The sequence below is a fragment of the Eptesicus fuscus genome, chromosome 16, assembly GCF_027574615.1.
Source record: "Eptesicus fuscus isolate TK198812 chromosome 16, DD_ASM_mEF_20220401, whole genome shotgun sequence".
Lineage (NCBI taxonomy): Eukaryota > Metazoa > Chordata > Mammalia > Chiroptera > Vespertilionidae > Eptesicus > Eptesicus fuscus.
The window spans coordinates 2923312-2944337 of record NC_072488.1 but is presented as its reverse complement, the minus strand read 5'-3'; the positions used below and the strand labels follow the sequence as shown (position 1 = coordinate 2944337).

The window sequence follows — 21026 nt, the reverse complement described above, 5'->3', positions numbered from 1 at the left end:
CACACACACCCTCAGGGGCGGAGCACCCACCTCTGACCCAGGAGCTCACAGATACATTCCCGGTCAGGGACCTGCCCGAGGCAGCCGGTCACTGATTCTCTCTCATCACTCATGTTTCTCTCTCTCTCTCCCTCTCCCTTCCACTCTGAAATCAATAAATATATATTTTTTTTAAAGAAAACTTTTAAAAGACCCAAGGCCAGACTGAAAAGCCAATGTCACGAGGCGTGGCCGGGGAAAGTTCTGGAACTCCAGCTGGGTCCGTGAAGAGCCCAAGCTGCTGCCCGCACCCCGGCCTCCCCGCATGTCCCCCTGGCAGTGGCCGCACCGCGGGGCGAGCAGCTCTCCAGGCAGCAGGGCCGGTGGCATCGCCTGCCCGGCTTCCAGGAAAAGGCAACCAGGGCCCCTAGCTTAACACGCCAACACCCTGGGAGTCCACGCCTTCCTCTAGAGCAGCGGTTCTCAGCCTTCCCAATGCCGCGGCCCTTTAATACAGCTCCTCACGTGTGGGCCCCTGTGCGCCCCTGTGTTTTCCGACGGTCTTAGGCGACCCGGCTAGTGGTTCTCAACCTGTGATTCGTGACCCACAGGCTGAGAACCGCTGCTGTAGAGCCTAAGACCATCGGAAAACACAGATATCTACATTACGATTCATAACAGCAGCAAAATTACAGTTATGAAGTAGCAACGAAAATAATGTTATGGTTGGGGGTCACCACAGCATGAGGAACTGTATTAAAGGGTCGCGGCATCAGGAAGGTTGAGAACCACTGCTCTGGGGAGTCCGCCAGCATCTACAAAACACGTGCCCGCCCCACTCAGACCCGGCTCTCGAGGGGCGACACGCTGCCCGTTCCGTCACCCCCGTGGGCCACTCGGCCCAAGTCCCCCAGGCCCGGGACTGTACACGTTCCACATAACATCCAGGGCAGGTGACCATCAGGCTCCACCGGCCCCCCGACTCCAGCAGCCCGCCAGCCCAGAGCGCCAGTCACTGTCCACCGCGGGCTGGCAATCACACAGCTGAGCCGAGGCTCATGGAGGACAAGGGACGCAGAGAACAACGTCTACGGCTCCCGGACCAGGTCTCCTTCTGGAAGGCCGACGCCGAACCGGCTTCCGAGATGACGCGGGAGACACGTACTTGTTCCCGATCTTCACCACGAGGTTGGGGTCGTCGATGAGGGCGGGGTTGTCCACAAACTGTTGATACGACACGGCTTGTTCCAAAAACGCGTCTGGGAAGCGACCGTGGGGAGAGGGGGGAAGAGAAGGAAAACCTGAGAGTTTCCCGCGCCCTGCGTGTGCCCGTGTGTGTGCCCGTGTGCCCCTGTGGGAAGGCCTCGCGTGTGCCCGTGTGTGCACCCCTGTGTGCCCCTGTGGGAAGGCCTCGCGTGCGCCCGTGTGTGCGCCGCTGTGTGCCCCTGTGGGAAGGCCTTGCGTGTGCCCGTGTGTGCGCCCCTGTGTGCCCCTGTGGGAAGGCCTCGCGTGTGCCCGTGTGCGCGCCGCTGTGTGCCCCTGTGGGAAGGCCTCGCGTGTGCCCGTGTGTGCGCCGCTGTGTGCCCCTGTGGGAAGGCCTCGCGTGTGCCCGTGTGTGCGCCCCTGTGTGCCCCTGTGTGGGAAGGCCTCGCGTGTGCCCGTGTGTGCGCCCCTGTGTGCCCGTATGGGAAGGCCTCGCGTGTGCCCGTGTGTGCGCCCCTGTGTGCCCCTGTGGGAAGGCCTCGCGTGCGCCCGTGTGTGCGCCGCTGTGTGCCCCTGTGGGAAGGCCTCGCGTGTGCCCGTGTGTGCGCCGCTGTGTGCCCCTGTGTGGGAAGGCCTCGCGTGTGCCCGTGTGTGCGCCGCTGTATGCCCCTGTGGGAAGGCCTCGCGTGCGCCCCTGTGTGCGCCGCTGTGTGCCCCTGTGGGAAGGCCTCGCGTGTGCCCGTGTGTGCGCCCCTGTGTGCCCCTGTGTGGGAAGGCCTCGCGTGTGCCCGTGTGTGCGCCGCTGTGTGCCCCTGTGTGGGAAGGCCTCGCGTGTGCCCGTGTGTGCGCCCCTGTGTGCCCCTGTGGGAAGGCCTCGCGTGTGCCCGTGTGTGCGCCCCTGTGTGCCCCTGTGTGGGAAGGCCTCGCGTGTGCCCGTGTGTGCGCCCCTGGTGCCCCTGTGGGAAGGCCTCGCGTGTGCCCGTGTGTGCGCCTGTGTGCGCCCCTGTGTGCGCCCCTGTGTGCCCCTGTGTGGGAAGGCCTCGCGTGTGCCCGTGTGTGCGCCCCTGTGTGTGCCCCTGTGGGAAGGCCTCGCGTGTGCCCGTGTGTGCGCCCCTGTGTGGGAAGGCCTCGCGTGTGCCCGTGTGTGCGCCCCTGTGTGCCCCTGTGTGCGCCCCTGTGTGCGCCCCTGTGTGCCCCTGTGTGGGAAGGCCTCGCGTGTGCCCGTGTGTGCGCCCTGTGTGGGAAGGCCTCGCGTGTGCCCGTGTGTGCGCCCCTGGTGCCCCTGTGGGAAGGCCTCGCGTGCCCGTGTGTGCGCCGCTGTGTGCCCCTGTGGGAAGGCCTCGCGTGTGCCCGCGTGCGCGCCGCTGTGTGCCCCTGTGGGAAGGCCTCGCGTGTGCCCGTGTGTGCGCCCGTGTGCCCCTGTGGGAAGGCCTCGCGTGTGCCCGTGTGTGCGCCCGTGTGCCCCTGTGGGAAGGCCTCGCGTGTGCCCGTGTGTGCCCCTGTGGGAAGGCCTCGCGTGTGCCCGTTTGTGCGCCCGTGTGCCCATGTGGGAAGGCCTCGCGTGTGCCCGTGTGTGCGCCCGTGTGCCCCTGTGGGAAGGCCTCGCGTGCGCCCCTGTGTGCGCCCCTGTGTGCCCCTGCACGGGAAGGCCTCGCGTGTGCCCGTGTGTGCGCGCCGCTGTGTGCCCCTGTGGGAAGGCCTCACGTGTGCCCGTGTGTGCGCCCCCGTGTGCCCCTGTGGGAAGGCCTCGCGTGTGCCCGTGTGTGCGCCCGTGTGCCCCTGTGGGAAGGCCTCGCGTGCGCCCGTGTGTGCCCCTGTGGGAAGGCCTCGCGTGTGCCCGTGTGTGCGCCCCTGTGTGCCCGTGTGTGCGCCCCTGTGTGCCCCTGTGGGAAGGCCTCGCGTGTGCCCGTGTGTGCGCCCGTGTGCCCCTGTGGGAAGGCCTCGCGTGTGCCCGTGTGTGCGCCCCTGTGTGCCCCTGTGGGAAGGCCTCGCGTGTGCCCGTGTGTGCGCCCGTGTGCCCCTGTGGGAAGGCCTCGCGTGTGCCCGTGTGTGCGCCCGTGTGCCCCTGTGGGAAGGCCTCGCGTGTGCCCGTGTGTGCGCCGCTGTGTGCCCCTGTGGGAAGGCCTCGCGTGTGCCCGTGTGCGCGCCGCTGTGTGCCCCTGTGGGAAGGCCTCGCGTGTGCCCGTGTGTGCGCCCCTGTGTGCCCCTGTGGGAAGGCCTCGCGTGTGCCCGTGTGTGCGCCGCTGTGTGCCCCTGTGTGGGAAGGCCTCGCGTGTGCCCATGTGTGCGCCCCCGTGTGCCCCTGTGGGAAGGCCTCGCGTGTGCCCGTGTGTGTGCCCGTGTGCCCCTGTGGGAAGGCCTCGCGTGTGCCCGTGTGCGCGCCGCTGTGTGCCCCTGTGGGAAGGCCTCGCGTGTGCCCGTGTGTGCGCCCCTGTGTGCCCCTGTGGGAAGGCCTCGCGTGTGCCCGTGTGTGTGCCCCCGTGTGCCCCTGTGGGAAGGCCTCGCGTGTGCCCGTGTGCGCCCCTGGTGCCCCTGTGGGAAGGCCTCGCGTGTGCCCGTGTGTGCGCCCTGTGTGGGAAGGCCTCGCGTGTGCCCGTGTGTGCGCCCCTGGTGCCCCTGTGGGAAGGCCTCGCGTGCGCCTGCAAAGGGCAGGACCTTCACCTGTCTGGGGGCAGCATGGGGATGTGGGGAAACGTGCCCTCTGGGGGCTCCTGCGCTCACAGGGCAGGGGGCAGGGGGCAGGGGGGTGGGGTGGGAATGGAGCCTGCACCGGAGGGAGCAGGTCTAAGGCACAGTCACAAGCGCTGCTGTGACCCTGGGCAAGCGCGGAACCTCCCCGAGCCTCCGTTCCCTCGTGGCCGTGGGGGCCGTGAGGAGGGTGAGGGCGCGAGCGGCAGGCCCGGGTCCTGCCTCACAGGAGGGCTCGCTCCATGCCAGCGGGCGGGTGCTGACCAGGTCACCCCAGGAAGGGCAGGGGACCGCGTGAGGCCCGGCAGCTGGCCCAGCCCCACACGCTCAGAGCTGGCGGGGAGCCCCGGGTCAGGAGGCGACCCTCAGTTCATCACTGGGGTGATGGATCAGCGGGGTCAGGCGCCAGAATAAGGGGCCCCAGTCTCTGGGGAGAAGCGATCCACACAGCGTGAAGGGACCTCAGGAGGGGGACAGGGTCTGGGATGGCGTCTCCAGGCAGGAAGGCGGCTTGTGAGTGGCAGGGGGGGAAGTGCAGGACCCACCCGGTTCCCTGCGAGAAATTCAGACCACGGTGGGGGGGCGGGGAGACAGGGGAGGTGGGGCGGGGATGGGGGGAGACAGGGGAGGTGGCGGGGATGGGGGAGACAGTGCAGGTGGGGAGAGGGTGGGGAAGACAGGGGAGGTGGGGCAGGGGTGGAAGTAAGTTCCCAGGTCTCCTCGGGGAATGTCAGGGGTGATGGCGGCTGCACTGGCTGGGATCCTGGGCCACCTCACCACGTCACTGCGGGGACTGGGACATGGCTTTATGAATCTGACGGACGCTATGAATCCACTCACCCCCTACGCCACCCTGAGAGCACCCTTCAGCTCCAGCTGGGCCCCTCCTCACCCACAGCGTTTCTGCCCCCACCCCTCCAGTGCACGGTGTCCCCTAACACTGCCACCCCCACGGGGCTGCAGCCCTCAGCCTCCCAGGACTGGCCTGGGGCAAGGACACACACGGCAGGCTCAGCAGGCGCGCCTGACAACGAGCGACCCCGGTGGCCTGGCTGCTGCCTGAAGCCACGTGTGAACACCAGAACCCAAGGTCGCCAAGTGCAACCCAAGGTCGCCAAGGGCAAACCAAGGTCGCCAAGGGCAAGCCAGCAGCACGTGGGTCATGAGCAACCATGGGTCACGTGTGCTGTCCTTCACCAAATGCAGAGGAGGCAGCGGGACTGGAAGGAAGGGTGGGAGCCAGGCTCCGGGCGCTCTGAGCAGCTGCCACCAGGGGGTGCTGTTGGCCTGGAGACCAGCTGCGAGGCGCCCGCCGTACCTTTGGTGATCTCCCTGTTGTCGCTGAGGCCGCCGCAGAGGGAGATGGCGATGGACGGCAGGTCCCTCAGGCCGTCGGAGGTGCTCTCCACACCACTGTCGGCGCCAGAGCTGCCCACGGACTGCGGGGACTGGTTGGCTGACCGGGCTCCGCTGTCGGCATGTTTGGGGAGCCCAGCAGGGTCCCCGCTGGGAGGAGGAAGAGGGGAAGGTGTTCTGAGGATTTTCCCGGTCTGGGGTCTCACACTCACGTGCAAGGACTCGCAATCTGTGACCCCCACGGCGCACATGGCTCCATCCCGGGACGGACTTCCCGTTAAAGCACCACGCCCCACGAAGACCAGCTGAAGGCGTTCCGAGCAGAGAGCACCATCCGCTTCTGCCTCCCACACCTCCCGCGGCCCCCCCACACCCACTGGAGAGACGGGGGATCGAGCTCACTCCTCAAAGGCCCAGCTCTGGGCTTCGCCCTCCGTGCACCTGGCCCTCCCTGCAAATCCCAGGAGAACTAAGGACGGGCCACGGACCCTCCCGGGGAGAGACGGCCACGCAGCTGCTGCCTTTGCCCCTGAATCGGGCCGTGGGTCACTGACCACCACGCACCCTCCGCGTCACCGGGGGCGACAGCCTCCTGCCTCCTTCCCGCTCCGCCGGCCTGGAGGTACCCGCCCGCCACGTCTACGGAGAAAGCCCGCGGTGCTGACACCTCTTCTCCCTCTGATCCAACAGGAGGAAGACGTGAACCCGCGCCGATTCCTATTCTGATGGCGGGACGCGGCACGAGGAATAAAAAGGAGGCTTACTTTTTGGGGAAGTACAGGGCGGCCACTTCGGGATCCATGTCTGTGAGGTCGTCCAGGTAGACACCGTCGGCCCCGAGGTGCCGGCTTCGTTTGTCTGCAAACCAAGGAGCAGAGGAGCAGGTCAGAGCCGCGCCCGGGGACCCCCGACCTCTGACCTCCAACCTCTGACCTCCAAGCGCCTCTGGGGAACGCACTGAAGCCCGGTGTGTAGAGGAGCTCAGAAGGGCCCGGACGGTGAAATGAGGGTTCACCACACGGCCCCCCAAGACCCCCTTCGCGCCTCACTGCCCATGACTAAATTCTCCTAACACAGTGGTCGGCAAACTCATTAGTCAGCAGAGCCAAATACCAACAGGACGACGATTGAAATTTCTTCTGAGAGCCACATTTTTTAAACTTAAACTTCTTCTAATGCCACTTCTTAAAAATAGACTCGCCCAGGCCGTGGTATTTTGTGGAAGAGTCACACTCAAGGGGCCAAAGAGCCGCATGTGGCTCGCGAGCCGCGGTTTGCCGACCACGGGCCTAACATATTCGGCAAAAGGGCAGGGAGCGGACAGGACGGACGTCAGGGTCCGAGTCCTGAGCTCGAAGGCAGGCGCGGAGCTGGCAGCGCGCACGTGCACAGAAGGGGCGGGAAGCCGGCCTCGCCCGCACCTTTCTTCCTAGACGGCGAGTCCGTCTTGCTGGCCGCCGCTGCCATGGCGGAGAGGGCTTGGGGCTCCTCGGGGGCAGGCAGGGGCGGGGCTGCGGCTCCCAAGGCCTCCACGTCCTCCTCATTCACGAGCTGCATCTCGGCCGGAGGCGGCTGCTCCGGAGGCGGCTGTTCAGGAGGCGCCTGGGCCGGCGTCGGCGCGGGCTCGCTGAACGCTTCGGGAGGCTCGCTGTGGATGGCCTGGAAGTGCATCTTCTCCGAGAACTTCCTGCTGCTCCGCGGGCTGGAGTCTTTCATCTTGTGTGTGGGCGACTGGATGGAAGGGCAGGCGAGAGGGAGCGGGAGGGGTCAGGGCACAAGCAGAAAAAGCAAGTCAACCAAGAACCACAGGCAGCCAGGTGAGGGTCCCCCCGTCCACGCCCAGCGGGCTCCAGCTCGGGGTCACCTGGCGGTTTCCGAGCCTGCCAGAGGGCCCAGACATCAGGAACAGTCGTTCCAACGCAGAGGGACTGTTATTTAAACACCAACTGCCCGGCAGGAGAGAGGGAGGCTAGTGACGGCCAGCAGGTGGCAGCAGCCCAGACGCCCAGGAGAACGGGCAGAGTGGCCACGGGGGATGCTGCGGGACTGAGCTGGTTACGGACGACCTGAGTGAGGAGCGTGCGAGGCCAACCTCTGCTGCTGGAGGCAGGATCTGCTCTGTCCCTGCGGGGGGTCAGCCTGAGCAGCCACTGCCAAGTGGGGAGTTTCCCGGGGGTCCCGCTCCTGGTCTGGGTGCAAGTCACATGGCCTCGCTCACCGTGGGAGAGGCATGGACCCCAGCACTTACCATCCGGGCATTTCCGTGTGTGTGTGTATATTTCACCCCCAAACGTGAGTGCATGAGTGACAGTTTGGCGGCTGGCTGCAAGGAGTTTCCAGTCACAGAAAGATTCATCCAATCAAACCCCCCAAGGCGATTCGTGCACTAGAAGGGGGAGGACCAGGCGTTCGGCCCAGTGTCTGAGCTCGGGTCCCGGCACAGAGGGACGTGCTGCGGGGCCTGTGCTTGGACCCGCTTTCCAGAAGCGATGGGTCTGCACTTCCACGCCGTCTCCCCAGCAACCAGTGACGCGGGCTTGCATGGGGCCGGCAGTCGGGGGGCAGGCGGCGGGCGGGGAGGGGGGGTGCATGGGTCAGCAGTTTGCAGGCAGCGAAATCAGCACTTCCCGTGACGAGAGCTAAATATAACCCACCGAGGGCATGGACGAGCGTCAGCCCAGCGGCCTGCTGGCCACACAGCTGCCATCCTGAGTCTCAGCAGGAAGCCCCGCCTGCGCTCCGCGCCACCCATCCGTTCGGGTCACAGACATGCACGGGGGATACGAGAGGCCGTGGCATCGTCCCAGGGCCTTAACATACTTTGTGCAAAACACGCACAGCCTGAAACGTAATGCTTCCAGATTCTTAACACACACTGGCCTGTGAACAAACGTTTCTTGGGAGGAAAACCGTCCGTTTTGCAGTTTTAGGGGCGGGAGCGGGGGGGGGCACTCACTTTGGCGGCCTGGGGCAGCTCCCCCCAGAGCCACAGCATCTCCAGGTTGCTCTTCTGCGCCGTCCTGTCCGCCGACTTGCTGACCAACTCGGAGTCGCTTTTAGGTGTCGAGGGTCGGGAACCTGAAGGACTTAACAAAACACAAGCCCACGATCAAAGCAGGAAGAGCCTTTCTTAGCACCTGTGGTTCCATCAGCCCCGAGAAGGCACCCACGCCGCCAGGCCCTCAGGACAGCGATTTCAACCTCGTTCATCTCATGGCACGTAAACTGCTAAGATTCTGCAGCGCAGCCAAAAATATATTCTCTTTTTTGCTGATCTGACCCCAAAAATAGAACTTTGCTTCCTTTATACCAGAGGGCTATTGCTGCGCTGGCTGTTGTCATTTTTTAGTTGACAATTTCAGGGACATTGCACCCGGGGGGGACATCGCTGCCCTGGGAGCATGGCTTCGGGGCGTGTCCCGTCGGTGGCCACCAGGGGTCCAGGCGGGGGGTGCGCCCAGTGCCGGGCAGAGGAGGTGAGAAGTAGCGTTAAACGGGGAAGATTGAAAGAGGAGACGAAGAGAGACAGGAAAGAGGGAGCCTGACTTCCACCGCCGGCCGCCCTCCCGTGCACTGGCGCACTCTCCCGCGCTCCCCTCGCAGCCCAGGCTCCACGGCCGCCCAGCCCTGGCCCTCCGACGTGCGCCCGCTCTAGGCTCCACTCAGAACAGGGCGGAGTCGGCACAGGGCCGAGGAACCGCATGACGTGCCAACCGACTGCACACGCCGTGCCACAGACCGCTCCACGGCAGGAGCCGCCCGTGACGGTTTAGGAGACAGGACGCCGGCCAGGGACACCGGAGGGTTCCTCCGCGCTGGCCCCCCGCGACCTCGTCCTCGGGCCAGCGTCTCAGTGGCTGTGGCCTGTTCTCGTCTGTTTTCTCTATTTCATCTTGAGACCTGAACCAAGTCCTCTGTCCAGCCCAAGTCCCCGGCCGGAGGGAGCGGCTGCTCCCCCGAATCCGCACGGCATTGCGCTCAGGCGGTGCAGTGCCCCTCGAGCATTTCCTGTCTATGACCTGCACCCCCTCTCGGCAGTTTCCTGTCTATGACCTGCACCCCCTCTCCGCAGTTTCCTGTCTATTACCTGCACCCTCTCTCAGCAGTTTCCTGTCTATTACCTGCACCCTCTCTCAGCAGTTTCCTGTCTATTACCTGCACCCCCTCTCGGCAGTTTCCTGTCTATGACCTGCACCCTCTCTCAGCAGTTTCCTGTCTATTACCTGCACCCTCTCTCCGCAGTTTCCTGTCTATGACCTGCACCCGCTCTCGAGGGAGACGGCAGTTTCCTGTCTATGACCTGCACCCCCTCTCGAGGGAGACGGCAGTTTCCTGTCTATGACCTGCACCCTCTCTCAGCAGTTTCCTGTCTATGACCTGCACCCGCTCTCGAGGGAGACGGCAGTTTCCTGTCTATTACCTGCACCTCTTCTCAGCAGTTTCCTGTCTATTACCTGCACCCTCTCTCAGCAGTTTCCTATGACCTGCACCCCCTCTCCGCAGTTTCCTGTCTATTACCTGCACCCTCTCTCAGCAGTTTCCTGTCTATGACCTGCACCCCCTCTCCGCAGTTTCCTGTCTATTACCTGCACCCTCTCTCAGCAGTTTCCTATGACCTGCACCCCCTCTCAGCAGTTTCCTGTCTATTACCTGCACCCCCCTCTCAGCAGTTTCCTGTCTATGACCTGCACCCTCTCTCAGCAGTTTCCTGTCTATGACCTGCACCCTCTCTCGGCAGTTTCCTGTCTATGACCTGCACCCTCTCTCCGCAGTTTCCTGTCTATGACCTGCACCCGCTCTCGAGGGAGACGGCAGTTTCCTGTCTATGACCTGCACCCCCTCTCGAGGGAGACGGCAGTTTCCTGTCTATGACCTGCACCCCCTCTCAGCAGTTTCCTGTCTATTACCTGCACCCTCTCTCCGCAGTTTCCTGTCTATGACCTGCACCCTCTCTCAGCAGTTTCCTGTCTATGACCTGCACCCCCCTCTCAGCAGTTTCCTGTCTATGACCTGCACCCCCTCTCGAGGGAGACGGCAGTTTCCTGTCTATGACCTGCACCCTCTCAGCAGTTTCCTGTCTATGACCTGCACCCCCTCTCGAGGGAGACGGCAGTTTCCTGTCTATGACCTGCACCCTCTCTCGGCAGTTTCCTGTCTATGACCTGCACCCTCTCTCGGCAGTTTCCTGTCTATTACCTATACCCCCTCTCAGCAGTTTCCTGTCTATGACCTGCACCCTCTCTCGGCAGTTTCCTGTCTATGACCTGCACCCCCTCTCGAGGGAGACGGCAGTTTCCTGTCTATGACCTGCACCCCCTCTCGAGGGAGACGGCAGTTTCCCAATGAAGCGGGACAGGAACCTGCCGCGGGATTCCTTTCCCATCGTCCCTCCCACCCTGGTCTCCTGGCGCCTCTCACTGCCGGGCTCGGTCCCTGGCTGAGGCACAGTCCTCCCGTCTGAACGCGCTTCCCTGCCGGGACACGGAGAGCTCACGGATGACACGTGGCTGTGTCCAATCGCGGCCCTCCCTGGCCGCACGGATCGATCCTGCATGGCTTCAGGCAAGCCCTTCAGACGAGGGAGCCTCCTGCCCGCTCCACTCTGCCTACAGAGCCGGCTGCCTTCTCCCGGGCCCCCGCCCTCGGTCCGCTGCACGCGCGTCACTGTGGGGTGAGGGCCCGAGGTGGCACCTGGTGGGAGCACATGAAATGGGACACAGCACACGCCGTCAGGGAGGAGCCGGGAGCGGGAATGCTGGGCCGCCCCACGTCGGAGAGGTCAAGAGTCATCACCTGCCACCTCGCTGCTTGCTCCAACCCTGTCTTCACACTTTCCTCCTCGGGCCAGTGCCCTCCGACACGGCGTGTCCACCGTTACGTCAGCCTCAGCGAACAGGTCGTGGCCTCCGGCGGGGCCTCTGCAACTGCCCTGCAGCCCGCGTCCACGCCGCGTCGGGGCGTCCCGGGAGAGGACGCCCCACCCTCGCCAGAGCTCACCCACACCTGCACCCCTTGTTCTGAGGCCCTGCCATTGTGTCTCTCACACCACACGCAGCTTGTGTTCTATTGTGTTACCGTAACTTGTTACACGTCTGGGGACTGAACTGTCTCAGCCACCGAGTTCAGTGCAGCCCTTTCGGCGGCGCCTGCCCAGCAGGGGCTCCCACACTTCTGGGCCAGGCCGGAGAGCGGCCATTCCAGGCCTGTGGGCTACGCCATCCGCCGCGGCTATTCAGTCCTGCCATCGGAGCACGAAGGCAGCCTGAGAGAAATGGGGCCCCCCGCCCCCGATGTGGCCGGCGGGGTGCCGCCTGCCGGCCTCTGCTCCAGAAGCATGCAAGCACCCACAGTTCCAGAGCCCCCCACTCCAGCACCCGGACACCCTGGTCCCTGCACAAAGGCCTCGGGCTCCCCGAGGCGTCCGGTGCGCCCACGCAGACCCGCAGAGAACCTCGCCCGTGTGAGCGGCGGAAACCAGCTGCAGGTCCGCTGCTCAGTCGGTAACAACAGAGGGTGCTGGCCCCTCACCAGCCCTCCCCAAAGGCGTCTGTGCTCAACCACACGCTCGACGGCACGGGGGACTCAGACCCACTGAGAGGGACGGGGGGAAGTTCCCGCTGTCAGAGATTAGCCTTTTGAGGCCAAGGGCTGCTCCAAAAGGTAAGCTTGTGGGGTCGCTGATGACCTTCCTAAGTAACGCATGTATTTAGGAGCCAGACAACCGTTCCCAGTATTTCTGCTGGTTCCAACTAAGCGTTTCAGCTACCGCTGCTCACAGCTCAGTTGGCCTCATTTACAAACGGCCTTTCTCCTGTACGTGCGACCTCTGAAAGACGCACATTCTGAGTTCTGGGTCTTTACTCAAAAGGAAAAGCCGTTTCCCATCGAAAAAGTAATCGCAGCTTCCCTCGCTGAAGTTTTAAAGCGAACCCCTCAGTTCCACAAAGCAAGGCTGCCAGCCGGCCGGGCTGTGGGCAGCCCCGAGGGCAAAGGGCAGAAACCTGAGACCATGGCTTCCCACGAGAAGACGAGCCCATACCCAGACCGTAGGCTCCGTCCCGTCCTCGTCTCCAGAATGTTCCAGGAACGCCGTGCACACAGCCGATGCCGCGACTCAGAGAGCCTAACCAGCTTCTTTAAACGTGGGCAAAAAGCTCCGTTCCTTTCAAATAACGTCCTTCGCAAGCAGCGTGTTAGCCTACCGGCTGAGCAACCCCCCACACAACACAACAGGTCATCCTCCCAAACCGGGCTTCATTCTTCCACTCTGAAGGCACGCCACGGCATTAGGAGGAATCCTATGATGGAACCACATTCCCAGAGAGTTCCAGAGTTAGTACTAAGTTAGAAGGAGTCTAATCCGCCGACAGGGAAAGGAGAATAAGAAACGGAGTGTGTTCACCATCAGGCATCTGGTTAGTCGGTAGAACAGATCTGTGAGAGTTAGAGCAACATGTTCCCTGCAGAGGATCGACACGCTTTTCTGCGTGAGAGATTGCGGTTAGCGGTTAAAGGCGGGGAGGAGTTAGCGGAGAGCTGGTTGTGGGAGGCACCGCGTGGGGCAGGGCCGCTACCTTTCCGGAGCGTGCAGGACGGACGACTGCGGAGGGCAAGAGCTCGAGAGCAGGCCCTCGGCCGCCACCGCCACGTGAGGGGGCGTCCTTTTGCAATCTAGCAGGCCGCTGGATGCCGGGGGTACACATGGAGAGAGAAGAGGTCACAGGTCAGTGAAGTGAAACCACATCTCCTACCCGTCCCAGGACCACCGTCAGGGGTGACACTGTCAGAGATGACCCTCCCAGGCCCCGGACCGCAGCCGAGCAGCTCTGTTGACGTCGCTGAGAAACCAACAGGAGCTCTCTGAACCGCAAAGCAGGAAGCCGCCCAGGCCCGGCGCCCTTTCTGCCTCATCCACGTGCCCGGGAGGGACTGCTCTCCGGGCTCAGCGCACGCTTCCTCCCGGCTCTGGGGCGCGCGGTCTGACTGTGTGCTGCGGCTGCCTCCTTAAGGAACACACACGGTGCCATGAATGGAAGTGTGTCCCCTCGGCCGCGTTGGCCATTGCATCGGACAGTGGGCGGGCCCTCCTGAGCTGGCACAGTCATCACCCCGGACTCGCAGAGGAAAACGGGAGAGAGGAGACCTCTCCGGGGTTGTGTCTGAAACACCTAAATTCTCAATGTGAACAAAGAGTGAACATATTTCCGCCCACTGGTGTCCAAACACCCCCCCATATTTTCTTCCTGAAGTCCTAACTCTAGAGGGTTATCTCCAGGGACCCCAGGAGAGAATGTCTGAGGTGCCAGGACGGGACCCGCATCACTGTCCGACAGGAGAGCCACTGGCTGCTGTGACAGCTGGGCACGTGAAAGGTGCTGTCCGTGAGAGAGACACACGACTTCAAAGACCTACCACACACACAGGATGTGACAGATCTCATGAAGACTGTTCTTAAATACACTGAGTGGCCAGATTATTATGATCTCTGAACGCATAATAATCTGGCCACTCAATGTGTGTGTGTGTGTGTGTGTGTGTGTGTGTGTGTGTGTGTATACCGGTGCATGAATTCGTGCATGGGTGGGATCCGGCCAGCCTGGCCAGGGGGAGGGGACATGGGCGGTTGGCCAGCCTGCCTGCTGGTCGACCTCCTGGTCGAGGTGACAATTTGCATATTAGCCTTTTATTATATAGGATATACACTGAGTGGCCAGATTATTATGCGTTCAGAGATCATAATAATCTGGCCACTCAGTGTATATTTTACTGATTTCAGAGAGGAAGGGAGAGGGAGAGAGAGAGAGAAACATCAATGATGACAGCGACCTCCTGCACGCCCCACACTGGGGAGATCGAGCCCACAACCCGGGTGTGTGCCCTGACCGGGAATCAAACCATGACCTCCTGGTTCACAGGTCGAAGCTGAACCACTGAGCCATGTGGGCCAGCCCGTTAATAATGTTTTTAGAACTGACTACCTGAAATGCTGTTCTGGGTACACTGGGTCGGATGAAATACATCATGGAAGTTCACCTGCTCAGTGTCCTTTTACTTTTCCAGGGTGGCTGCTACAACGTTTTAATTTACGTCTGTGGCTAGCACGATGTTGCTGTCGGACGGGACAGACAGACCGACCTCAGGGAGGGGCCTTCCCGGGCCCCCAGCCCCACCCTGGCTGCCGGTTGACTGACATTCATCGTCCCCATCCCGGCTGGACACCAGGATGCGGCCTGTTTCCCCTGACCTGAAGCTCAGGCTCAGCACCCCGCTCACCGTGCTGCGTCACACACGCATCACACGGGTGAAAGTGAAACCAGGGCTGGTGAGTGCAGGAAACAGGTGTAGGCAGGAAGCTTTGCAGCTCCTAGGCCCACACAACCGCTGTAAACAGGAGGTAAATCTCACAGGAAGAGCAAGAACAGCCCGGCCCAGGGGGCAGGCAGGGGTCGGGGGGATGGTTGGGTGTCATCCTGTGAACCTAAAAGGTAGCCAGTTCGATTCCGGTCAGGGGGTGCAGGAGGCAGCTGATTGATGTTTTGCTCTCACATCGATGTTTCTCTCCCTCTCTCTCTAAAAAAAATAAATAAATAATAATAATAACCCAAGTTGCCATTCACTATCACTTAGATGGCTATTTCCCCGCCTCTTCCTCACTATCGCCACCCCCGGAGCATCTGGGACATTTTCCCCCAACAGCGCTCCCTGGGCCGTGATATTTTAATGCCGGGGAGGGGGGCCGGGAGGAACCCTGGGTAGCTGTGTGTGTGCTGTGGCTCTCCAAGAAACAATTTTTGTCCCGATGGCCGCTATGGCCCCTGCTGTGGTGGCATGATGTAGATCTGCCCCTCCCGTTCTCTGAAAACTGCCCAGGCTGGCAGACTAGCCGACGTGAGCGCTCACTTCCAGGAAATAAACACCCTGAACTCAGCCGAGTGACTGAGCTCGGGGAGAAGGGAGAAGCGGTCGTCCAGACGGCCTCAGTGGCCGCTGAAGCAGCCTCGCGGCGTGAATCTCACTTGGGAGACAGGAAGGCTGTCCGTGTGTCCGCCCGTGACCATCAGCGTTGTGTCCCTTAACGAGTGCTCCCCCTTCCCACGCCACCCCCGGGGAGCGAAGTGCTACATCTGCATCTCCGCCCTGATCCAGGGCCTGCACATGATGTGACTCATCCCCCTCTGAACCTCCTACTCCAACCTGCCTCTTCTTCCGTCCTAACTAAGTCCACTTTCATTTATGTTTCTATTCTACAGAACACGCCTCCTAACTGGCTTCAAATCCTCTGGACCAGGACAAGTGAGCGCACATGGGCACACACGCACACACGCACACGCAGCTCACCTGGCGTTGGGTGACCACTCTCTATCAGAACTAGGGTACGATGACGACTGAGAATAAGGCGTGACTGGGGGCAGGTTCTCCTTGGGAACATCTTCTTGGAATGGAGGTATGTCGTTATTAAGAGTTCTGGTTAAAGAGAGAGAGAGAGAGAGATTCAAGTCAAATGTTAAAAGCGACAGAACCATAACAAAGGCAAGTGCCCATTTTTAAATGCATCCACGGGGCGGGGCGGGGAGGGGGGTTGTAAGAACCACATTTAACAATCACGTCACCCGGGCCTGCAGGGCCGTTCTCCTCGGACCCACATTCACCTGCTGCCGTCCATCGGGTCCCGCTCCTCGTCGGAGCTCATCTCTATGGGGAACATGTCTTCGTCCTCCGACGTGTTGGAGGTGTCGTCCCTCTTCAGGCTGTCCAGCTGGGACTTCCTCCTCCTCTTCCTCCTCTTCTTCACCAGGGAGCCGCTCGAGGGGGTCTCGCCGGGAGGCAGGCCCGGGGCCGCCGCGCCGGGGTCCAGGCTCCGCGCCCGGTCCGGGGGGTTCCTCTTCAGCTGGCACTCCATGCGGGCGGCTCCGTCCGACAGGATGGGGGAGGTGGCCAGGTGCGTGGGGATCACTTCCTGAGGACGGAAAGGCCTGTTTACAACGAGGCTGAGGCTCGTTCACTTGGACTTACGGGCAGGATCGAGCTCCGGTGTTAAAACGCCCGTGACCTGGGGGGGTGGCTGCCGGTGTCACAGGAGGGCACGAAGTCAGCATGGAACTCGTTAAGTGCCGTTTGGCACTGCATCCGCCTCTTCATCACTGTAACCAAGTGTGGTCTGCTCGGCGACTGCAGGCCGCCAGGACTCAGCTCTGTGGAACTCTCCAGAGGAAAGACGGACAAATAGGCTTCGAGTCACCACATTGCCCTGGGAACTAGACTCAATTCTGCATTTCAGTGTGGGTCAGGGTGTGTGTGTGTGTGTGTGTGTGTGTGTGTAAGAGAGCATGTGTGTGTAAGAGCGTATGTGTAAGAGAGCGTGTGTGTGTGAGAGCGTGTGTAAGAGAGCGTGTGTGTGAGAGAGCGTGTGTGTAAGAGTGTGTGTGTGTAAGAGCGCGCGTGTGTGTAAGAGAGCGTGTGTAAGAGAGCGTGTGTGTAAGAGAGCGTGTGTGTGTAAGAGCATGTGTGTAAGAGAGTATGTGTGTGTCTAAGAGAGCGTGTGTGTGTAAGAGAGCGTGTGTGTGTAAGAGCGTGTGTGTGTGTAAGAGAGCGTGTGTAAGAGCTTTGTGTAAGAGTGTGTGTGTGTAAGAGCATGTGTGTGTGAGTGTGTGTATAAGAGAGCGTGTGTGTGTGAGAGCATGTGTGTAAGAGAGCATGTGTGTAAGAGGGCGTGTGTGTGTAAGAGCGTGTGTGAGAGAGCGTGTGTGTATAAGATAGCGTGTGTGTGTAAGAGAGCATGTGTGTGTAAGAGAGCATATGTGTGTAAGAGAGCGTGTGTGTGTGTGTAAAAGAGTGTGTGTGTAAGAGAGGCTGTGTGTATGAGAGCGTGTGTGTGTAAGAGCATGTGTGTGTAAGAGAGCGTGTATAAGAGCGTGTGCGCGTGTGTGTAAGAGTGTGTGTGTGTGTGTAAGAGAGCGTGTGTGTGTGTGTGTGTGTGTGTGTGTGTGTAAGAGAGCGTGTGTGTGTGTGTGTGTGTGTAGTTTTCAATATGCACTGAGTTAAGTTGTCAATGATAATTGTTAGGAACCGCTGGCCGGTGCCCGCCGAGGCCCGAGCACCCCCGGCGGTGGGTGCAGGGAGGGAGACATGGCCCTCTCCACCCAGAAGGAAGGCGCTCACAGCCTGTGGACCTGGTGGCTGGCTGGTACTGGTTCTCAGTGTTTGAAACGCGCTCGGAGAGCCGCAGCCCGAGGCTGGAAGGGATGGGCGGGCCACTCACCCAGCGGCTCCCGGGACCGAGCCAAGAAGAAACACAGACGCTGGCCGAGAGCGGCACAGGAGGCTCCCCGGGCTGACAGGAAGGGGGCACCTGTGCGGAGGGGAGGCGGCGCCCACGGCGATCTGGGGAGGAAGGCCACGGCTCCCGGCTTGTAGCCGCCTCTGGGGACAGACAGGAGCACCGCCGGGAACAGAACACCCTCCGGCCTCCAGGCCCCGTGCCACCCAGAGCACCGGGAGGCCAGCCAGCAAGGCCCTCCGTGGTCCGCAGCACGTCAGACCCCGCAGGAGACAGCACTTCGCGGCCACGAGGCCGGCTGCGGCCACACAGGCAGACCGCACGGACAGGGGGCGATGCGGACACGCGGGGCGCGCACGTGCTGCTGACGGGAACGTAAGCGGGCAGCGGCCTGGGACAGCAGTCTGGCAGGTCCTCGAAGGTCAAACAGTTACCAGGGGCCCAGCAATTCCGCTCCCAGGTCTGCACCCGAGAAATGAAAACCTATGTCCACGTGAAAACCTGTACACGAGTGTACAGCAGCCCAAGGGGGAAAACAGCCCAAGTGTCCATCAACGTTGGCACGAAAGGATAAACAAAAGGTGGTGCGTGGATACAAAGGGACGCCATTCGACGCGCAAGGGAACGAGGTACCGACACCTGCTAGAACGCGGATGACCTGGGACACGTTATGGTAAGTGAAAGAAGACAGGCATGGAGGAGCACATACTACAGGGTCCCTTTCACATGAAGGCTCAGAGAAGAGAAATCGAGGGAGACAGAAAGCGGATGGGTGGTGGCGGAGGGCTCGGGGGTGGGGAGCGGGTGGTGGAGGGGGAGGTGATAACGGAGGGGCACAGAGCTTCTTTGGAGGTGACGGCCGTGATCTAGAATTGACTGTGGCAACAGCTGCACACATCTGTGAAAATACTAAAAATCACTGAATTGTGCGCTCGAAATGGCTAAACTGTATGGTACGAGAATTATCTCAACAACGCTGTTGGACATTATAAATAATAAAAATAGCCCTAGCCGGTTCGGCTCAGCGGATAGGACGTCGGCCTTCGAACCGAAGGGTCCCGGGTTCAATTCCGGTCAAGGGCACGTAACTCGGTTGCAGGCTCTTCCACGGACTGGGCCCTGGTCAGGGCGCGTGCAGGAGGCAACCCGTCGATGTGTTTCTCTCACATCGATATTTCTGTCTCTTTCCCTCTCTCTTCCACTCTCTCTAAAAATCAATGGAAGAATAGCCTCAGGTGAGAATTTTTTAAAAAATAATAATAAAATAAAATAATGAAAATAAAAGCAATCTGGTCACTCACTAGACAAAAATTCGACCGCTCGGCCATCTGCGTTGGACAGCAGTACAATCTGTAGGCTTTGGACCGGGGTTCAGGGCAGGCGATTTGGTTCCTCTGTCCCCCGGAAACGGTGAGCCGCACTGCTGAGTCAGCACACACCAGCCCGTCCGGCTCAAACGCCCAGGACAGACGAGCGCCTGCCGCCAGCGTCCGCGCCGTCGGGAGCCGGCAGCGTGCTCCGCCCGCACTCCGCGGCCTCCTGCTCGGAGCTGGGGAGTGACCCTGACCCCCGGCCTTCCTCACCTGATCGTTATCCGTCTCTTGAACAAAAAAGGCTTCTCCGTTATCTCCCAGTTTCATGTGTAAGTCCACGGATTCCCCGTTGATTTCTATGTCAACCTGGAAGGAAAGCGCACGCGTCTCCACGTCAGGAAACAAGCCTCCCCTGGCCACGCCTCCACACGCATGCCCTTGAACCGCACACGCGCCACAGGGAGCTCACAACGCCAGCTCCCCGTCGGTCAGCCTGGCCCCGCCTGCCCTTCCCCATCGGGAACCGCACTCTGCACCCGCCCCGCCCCACCCTCCCCGGGGCCCGGACGGGCCTGCGAGTGCCTCCGCGAGCAGCACACGACAGAAGTGGCGCTGCGTGACTTCAGAGGCTGGGCCAGGGAAAAAGGCAGCGTCCACTGGGCTGGCGCTCTCTCTCTCTCTCTCTCTCTCTCTCTCTCTCTCTCCCCATGCTCCCCAGCCACCTTGTGGTGAGGACGCCCAGACCACATGGAGGGGCCAACAGGCCCTGAGAGGCAGCCAAGAGCCACCCGTCATGTGAGTGACACGTCTCCGGAGGGTCCCAGCCCCGGCCTGGAGCCTCCCAGCTGAGGCCGGATGGCGACGGCAGACGCAGGCAGCCCTGCTGTCCGAGCTCCCGACACAGAGCCCAGGCGCTGAGTCACAGCGGGTTTACGCCACTGAGTTCCGGAGCCGTTCACGCAGCCACAGGCACCGAACAGTCCGAGTTCACCGCCTGCTCAGTGAACAGCCCTACCCAACGGGGAGATCGAAATCTGGGCCCACGACAAGCTCCGGATATGGGAAGCCACACAACGGGTCCCGGGGCCCCGGCTCTCACCACTTTCTCTCGGGAGCGCAGCACCCCCATCTTGCCGAAGCGGACGTGGAACGGGGAGCACTGCAGGCTCCCGTTGGGCTGGCGGACGACGATGATGTCGATGCATCCGGACAGGGTGGCGGGGTTCAGGCCCTTGTACAGCTCCTTCACGGTGACAAACACCTGGCCCGCCAGCTGCCCCACGTAATTCATGGTCTGAGCCTAGAAAACAGACACACACACAGTTAATTCAGGGGGGCCAGCTGCCTACAGCCCGCACACCACGGACTCCGCGTCCGACCCGGCGCCCTGCCGGCATCATCTTGTTTTCTGTTCCCTGGAATGGGCTCCACGCCTGCCCCGTCGCCCGCCCGCCTCCACCCCGGAGACCCCAGGAGGCCTCTGGAATACCCCCTGGAGAAGCAGAGAACCTGTTCCATAATTCTTAACCAACGGCACGTTCATGGCCCCACCGGCAATTACCCCCCCACCCACTCCCACCCCCACCCTCAGCCTCTACCCCTGGGCGGCCTTAGCTGAGCACTGAGAACGTTTTAAAGGGAGATACCACTATCCCCCCTACTGGGATGGCTACTACCTGAAAAGCAGGGAAAGCAAGCACTGGTGAGGACGTGGAGGAACGAGCAGGAATGAAAACCCAAAGCGTATTTCCACATGGGAGTCTCCCTACCGCTGTAATAGGAAGTAGTGTGCTCAACTCAGAGACAGCCCACTGTATTTTTTTTTTTTTAAAGGAATCTTACCAAAAAGAGTCAACTGTTAAAACTACATCTGGGAACCAGCGAGACACCGAGAAACCCACGGTCCCCTGTCACAGCCGTGAGGATCACACGCCGTCCGGGTGACGAGGACAACGGGGTCCAAGTGTCCACTGCGTGTCCCAGTGGCGCAGGGACACACGGGCAGCGCCCCCGTGGGCAGAGCGGGGACCCGCGCTGTGGGTTATGGAACCCGCGCAGGGCCCCAGAGCAGGTGAGAGGTGCCAGCGCGTCCCAATGCGGGGGAGCCTGCCCCGTCCTGCGGGGACCCGGCAAACCGCCCGTGTGACTGCACCGTCCGCACCACACATGTGGCTGCACACGCACACACACACTCAGTCATACAGTGCGGG

General features: G+C 61.7%; 1 protein-coding gene across 2 annotated transcripts in view; it reads right to left on the bottom strand.

Moving 5' to 3' along the window:
* LPIN1 (lipin 1) overlaps positions 1-21026 on the bottom strand; it is a 53861-nt gene that overhangs the window by 18290 nt on the left and 14545 nt on the right. For both annotated transcript variants that reach the window (XM_028140378.2, XM_054727915.1), the window contains exons 2-11: positions 19916-20116; positions 19087-19182; positions 15876-16183; positions 15565-15690; positions 12801-12908; positions 8183-8312; positions 6648-6957; positions 5991-6084; positions 5189-5376; positions 1145-1238 (exon numbers count right to left, since the gene is read on the bottom strand). In XM_028140378.2, the coding sequence (XP_027996179.2) occupies positions 1145-1238; positions 5189-5376; positions 5991-6084; positions 6648-6957; positions 8183-8312; positions 12801-12908; positions 15565-15690; positions 15876-16183; positions 19087-19182; positions 19916-20107 (1646 nt within the window). In that variant the 5' untranslated portion in view covers positions 20108-20116. The remainder of the gene's footprint in view (positions 1-1144; positions 1239-5188; positions 5377-5990; positions 6085-6647; positions 6958-8182; positions 8313-12800; positions 12909-15564; positions 15691-15875; positions 16184-19086; positions 19183-19915; positions 20117-21026) is intronic.